This window comes from Meriones unguiculatus, chromosome 11 (genome assembly GCF_030254825.1).
Source record: "Meriones unguiculatus strain TT.TT164.6M chromosome 11, Bangor_MerUng_6.1, whole genome shotgun sequence".
In the NCBI taxonomy this organism is placed as follows: domain Eukaryota; kingdom Metazoa; phylum Chordata; class Mammalia; order Rodentia; family Muridae; genus Meriones; species Meriones unguiculatus.
Window position 1 is genome coordinate 73377581 of NC_083359.1, and position 6000 is coordinate 73383580.

The following is a 6000-nucleotide window of genomic DNA, read 5'->3' on the forward strand; positions in this document are numbered from 1 at the left end:
CCAAAGTTCTTTGTTTCTTGTGTTTCTGATATGCCATTTCTGAATCAATGTTGTACCCTTTAGACTGGCAACAGGTGCCTTGGAGTGAAGGGATAACAACATGGCTAACCTTGGCTCCTTTGAAGCTTTGCTCCTCTTAAAGCCCGGGCTACATTAGCTGCTGCTCCTGCCTGTTTCTTGTTCTGTGGGTCCACAGGAGTTTCCAGATAGGCAGCACTTGTACTTCTGTTCTTCTAGCCTATTTGCTTATTTCTATGCAAGTAATTCAAAAGTTTTGTTTTGAATACATTTCATGTGATAGCTGTTCCCTTAGTGACTCTGTTTAGAATTTCAATTTTCTGTAGTTCACAAACTAAAGGTAAAAATGAGATTCATTTCAGAGTCATGTATTTGCATACTCTTTATAGGTAGTAGAAGTTAAATGTGACAACTTCCTGTTCTGGAACATCTATACATGTAATGAGCTCTTACTCTTCACTATAACTACGTTTTTAAGCAATGTGAGCCTTATACCTGTCATAATTTTGTTTTGTAGGTTTTTATTTATGTTATGAAGCAATGCATCATTTCACTTTTAGCTGCTGGTGCTTCCATTGAAGTAGTTACTGGTTCTTGCACATATTTTAGCTTTCTTTACCAACTTTATTAACATTAGTAGTAGTCCTTAAAATTAGAGTTGCATTACATCTTAGAGTTTCTATTGCTGTGAGGAGACACCATGACCATGGCAACTCTCAAAACGGAAAACATTGAACTGCAGCTGGCTCACAGTTTCAAAGGTTTAGTCCACTGGTGTCATGGCAGGGAGGGTGGCAGCATGCGCGCAGACATGTGGTGTAGACAGGTAGCTCAGCAGGCAGCAGGAAGAGAGAGTGACACTGGGCCTGGTTTGAGCTTCTGAAACCTCAAAGCCCTCCCCCACTTCCTCTAATAATGCCACACCTACTGTGGCCAGGCCACACCTCTTAATAGTGCTCTCTCTCTGGGCCTCTGGTGGCCATTTTCACTCAGACTACCACACTTTAGTTTCAGTATATAGTCATAGTCTAAAAATAGGGATAATACCTGTATTTCCTTTCTCTGTCTGTACCTCTTACTTATGGCATTTGGGTAGATGGCAGAATAATCCTGCACCACACATAACTCGGAAGGGTCTCAACCAACAGCAGTCTTTATTACTAGATGGGGCAACCCTGCCCCTGCCCCTGCCCCTGCCCCTGCCCCATCCTTTTAGAATAACACAGTTCAAATATAAACTCGAGGACTTTGTCGTTCCCCTTGAACTTACTGTCACCTAGTATAGTGAGTTCTGAGCTCCCTTTTCTTATCTCACCTCCACGATTCCTAACTTTTTACTTAATTGTGCCTCTTTCACCGCCCAGAAAACTCATGGTAAAATAAGGAAAAAAATAAAGCATTGCTTTTTTAAAAAAAGAAAGAAAACTTAGATGTCTGAACCTTCAGTCTCACCCTGCAAACAAACAAACATAGAAACCGAACTGTGGTAGTTACTTTTCTGTTGCTGTGATAGAAACCATGACAAAGGCAACTTAGAGAGCATCCACAATGGCAGCCACAGCAGGGCAGCAGGCTGCCGAGAGAGCACATCTTCAGCCTTAACCAGAAGACAGAGAAAGAAAACTGGAAGTGGGTCTGGGCTATGAAACTCAGAGTTTACCCCTAGTGAAGGACGTCCTCCAGGAAGACCTCAACTTCTGAACTCTACCAGATACACCACCAAGTGTCAACACTTAAGCCTGTGTGTGACCAGTCTTATTTAAACCATCACACCATCCAAAGACTAAGAACCTGCACTGGAGAGAGTAAGCACGCGTGCACGTGTGCGGACAAACTTCCCTAGTATGGCAATCCTACCCGAGAGGGTGACTCACGCACTCACCTGTGCTTGCCTGCTTGCCCACATTCCTTCAGGGGTTGGTTTGCTTTTGTAGTAGGTCTGTCTTCTCTCCACTCTGACCCCAGGTTCAGCTTACTTTCCGGAGGAGCCCTCGGATATTGCTGCTCCAAGCTTTCCTAGTAGCACATGCCTCGCTCCCTTACTAAATGTGGGACTTTTCACTTAGTGTGTACATGCATATGTATACATACCGTATCCAGTTTTTGCGGATATCATTTCCTCACTGCGCCGTAAGGTGCTTACAGGCAGGCCTAGTGTTAGTGTTTGTGCCTCATTTTCTCTCTGGCACCAGACACAGTGGGTACCTGGGAGAGTTTTCCTGCCTGCATTGCAGAAACAGGCCAAACGGGATGGGGCCCATAGGTGACAAGGCTGTTTAAATACCTAATTGTGGGAACTCAAAGTAAAGTGCTTCCAGGACTTTTTATATTTTGCAATCATCACAAAAACTTGACCTGCTGTGGCTTCTAGAGAATTTTAGAATAATTGTTTAAAGTTCATAGATATGTAGTAATAGTTTTTTAATAATCTCAGTTCTTGCCTTTATGGAAATATTTTATTTGATAAGTCATATTAATACCTGTAACCAATCACTGAGTGGTAATTTCACTTTTCCAGAAATATGATTTCAAGTTTTAGCAGTGATCAGTGCTATTAAGACTTATTTACTTAGGATGTTCTTATGTGCAAGCTTTCTTGAATATAAGTATTAATAAGTTGTGTGTGTGCCTGATTGTATGTGCAGGTGTGTGTTTGTGTGCTCATGCTTGTGCATGCTCATGGAGACCACAGGATCCTTTGGAATTGAAATGAGGTATCTGTGAGACCCCAGCTTCTTACCTGGGTACTAGGATCCAAACTCTTGTCCTAATAATTGTCCAGCAAGCACGCTTAGCCACTGAGCCATCTCTAGCCATGATGTTTAATCAATTTTAGTCATATGTTAAAATTTTATATGCATTTTAACATTTTTGTTTAGTGATTTTGTTACTTACTAATATTCATCTAAGTGATTATGCTATTAAATATTATTATTCCTTTTCATTTGAAGTGACATTTATTTTCACTGCCAGCACATTCTACCAATAGCTACACAGAAAATGCGATTGTAAGATCTTGACTTCAGTGCCGCTGTTTAACGTTCTGCATTGATATGACTCTGCTTTATTTCTTAATGTTATTGTAAAGACAGGTGACTTTGTGAGTTCGGTGTGCTTCTTAAGAGGGAGAGTGACCCGTTTGTTTCTTTCCTGTGCAGATCCTGAAGTGGAAAATGAAGACCAGCCATCTTCTGAAAATGATTCTCAGAATCAAAGTGCGGAGCAGATGCTGTCACTTCCTCAGACAGTTGACTTGGTTGATCAGGAGACCCCTGAAAAGCCTCCAGAGTCTGACTCAGAGTCACCCTCTCCAGCAGACACTGAAGAAGCTGCCAGCGTTGCCCCTTCTGAACAGGTGCCTAGTTCCACAGAAAGCCATGAGACTGCAAGTCTTGATGGTGAATGTGCAGACTTAGATAACCAGCTTCAAGAACAATCAGAAACTGAGGAAGATTCCAGTCCTAATGCCAGCTGCGGTACAAAGGCCCAGCCTATAGACTCCATATTAGCAGACTGGAATGAAGACATAGAAGCATTCGAAATGATGGAGAAGGATGAACTATGACTCCACAAAGACGCTGGTGGTAGATATTTGAAAAGAAGCAGTAAACTGTGGTTTTTGACACCCTATATACCAAGCAGGCTCTCCTGGGAGGCTCTGAGCTTTGCTCAGGCACATTCTGACTGGGGTAAGCAGTTACCGTAGGGAACTGGAGCATGCTGTGTTAGAGCTGACCCGACTGAAACTCCCCCATGCAAAGTGGAAACTCGCAGCCCCTCAAATGATGGCATATTACACACCCTGCAGCTCCCAGGGCAGGGAAAGGTGACTGGCCATTCCTGGGTAAACAAGAAACAAATTCAGCTAGTGGAAAGTGGGAACAAGAGTCAGTGCAGTTTTCTAACTGGAGGAAGCTTCGCTGCCGTGGGTTTGGGGTCAGAAGCTCTTTGGGGAAGATGTGAATGAGTACTGTGGTATTCTGGCTTTGCTGCCTTCACAGGAACACTCTAAGTGACCTGTGGGTTGTGAGGCAGATGCATTCATGGTAACAGCAGTTTCTGCTCATTGCTTTCACCTGCTTCATTCAGTGACACATGGCCAAGACGACTTGATTTCTTTTTCTCTCCCAACAATGTCCTTAGCATTTAAACCAAAGGTGAAGTTAGTGAGTTTTCTCTATAAAGACATACTATGGGGCCAGGAAGAGGGTCAAATAGATATTGTGGAAATTGGCTGCTTAGTGCTCGGGGTAAATAGAGAGAAGGAAAAACTGTGATGTTGCAATATCAGCTTCCCATTGGGCTGCCGTCAGGGAAGCTATGACTACTCTATAGAAATCAGCATTAGATCCTCGTGGGGCAGATTGTTTTTTTGAGTTCATTTCTCTTACGGTGGTTTTACTCTAGCCATCAGCCTTACGCCATCCCACGTTCAGTGTGCAGTTTGAGCCAGGAGGCTCATCTCCAAGTCCTGTTCTGGCTCCCTATCTCACCGAGCCATGATAAACCGTAGTAGCAGTCTGTAATCCTGGGGTGACTGCCGTCTTTCTCCTTTGAAGCTGGTTTCTAACATCACACCTAAGGAGTCTGTCACATTTTCTGTTTAATCATGGATTTAGGTTTGTTTAGTTCTGTTTTAACAAAAATTCCTCCTGATGTGGACTTGAAAATTAGTCTCTGGTGACCTGTGTAAAAAACTATATAGCCATATAAGTAAAGGAAAAATATTTTCTTTCCTTCCCTCCCCCCCCCCCCCCCCCCGCCCTGTGGCAGTCTGGAGCTGGCCACATTTAATTATTTTGGGTTTTGCCTATTGATACTTATACATTGAAATCATGGTTTTATTAATTTTATTTATTTTTAAAATTGTTTTAATTACTTCTAAAGGACTATTTGAGAGACTTAATTCCTTTTTACCATGGCATTACACAATAACCTTTCTCTAAAACATGGTTTTGAGGTACTGAATTGCTTAGACTATTTATGGAGCTGTTAACGACAGCAGTGCTGTGTGGTATTTGTGTAAATTCATGTACAGTATGTCTTAGGTCCCAGGCAAACATGCCCTTTTATAAGGAGATAGTTACCTGCTTTCAAAAATTCCAGCTAAACAAAATTTGTCGCTGAGTAATAAATCTTAGAGAACTCACTGGGCTTCGGGGTAGGAAAGCAAGGCCTTTATTGGCTTGTAGTTAAAACTGACACCAAAATGGGTATTTTTAGTCTCTCTGCATGTGAAGTTTGGTGCGAGAAGATAGAACCTGAACACATAGAATAGACAGAAGGGTAGATATACTTTCTTCTTCATTGCAAAGCTGCCAAAAGAGCTGAAGCTTAATTACTTAATTTCTAGGACTGGGGCTTGGAGAAAAGGAACAGATGCTCCTCTGAGACTTGGATACAGAAGCCTTATATGTATTGATTTTGTATTTGTAGCTCAAAGCCATTGTTGTCTAAATCTAACTCTTTTAAGTTATCACAGCAGCATTTTTTCCCCTCAAGAATTTAATGGCATGAAGGATCACATGACACACTAGGAAAAGCCAGCTTACTGCCACTTGCCATTCTTTTATTTATTTATTTTTTTATTTATTACAATTTCACTTTGTATCCCAGCTGAAACCCTCCCTCATCCCCTCGCAATCCCGCCCTCCTTCCCTCTTCTCCTCCCATGCCCCTGCCCCAGTCCACTGATAGGAGAGGTCCTCCTCCTCTTCCCTCTGACCCTAGCCTATCATGTCTCATCAGGACTGGCTGCATTGTCTTCCTCTGTGGCCTGGTAAGGCTGCTCCCCCGTCAGGGGTTGGTGATCAAAGAACTAGCCTCTGAGTTCATGTCTGAGACAGCCCCTGGCCATCTGGGGTTTCACTTGCCATTCTTTTGGCCACTAGGAGGCACTGTGGCCCTTCGTTAAGGTTTAAATGCACCTATGAATTGTTCAGAAAACCAGATCCTTTAAAGAAATAAATGTAAAATGTTTTA

General features: G+C 42.5%; 1 protein-coding gene across 9 annotated transcripts in view; it reads left to right on the forward strand.

Moving 5' to 3' along the window:
• Positions 1–3906, forward strand: part of Edem3 (ER degradation enhancing alpha-mannosidase like protein 3) — a 63705-nt gene extending 59799 nt beyond the window's left edge. For all 9 annotated transcript variants that reach the window (XM_060364444.1, XM_060364446.1, XM_021640015.2 and 6 more), the window contains one exon: positions 3177–3906. In XM_060364444.1, coding sequence (XP_060220427.1) covers positions 3177–3583 — 407 coding nt within the window. In that variant the 3' untranslated portion in view covers positions 3584–3906. The remainder of the gene's footprint in view (positions 1–3176) is intronic.
• The last annotated feature ends 2094 nt before the right edge of the window (positions 3907–6000 follow it).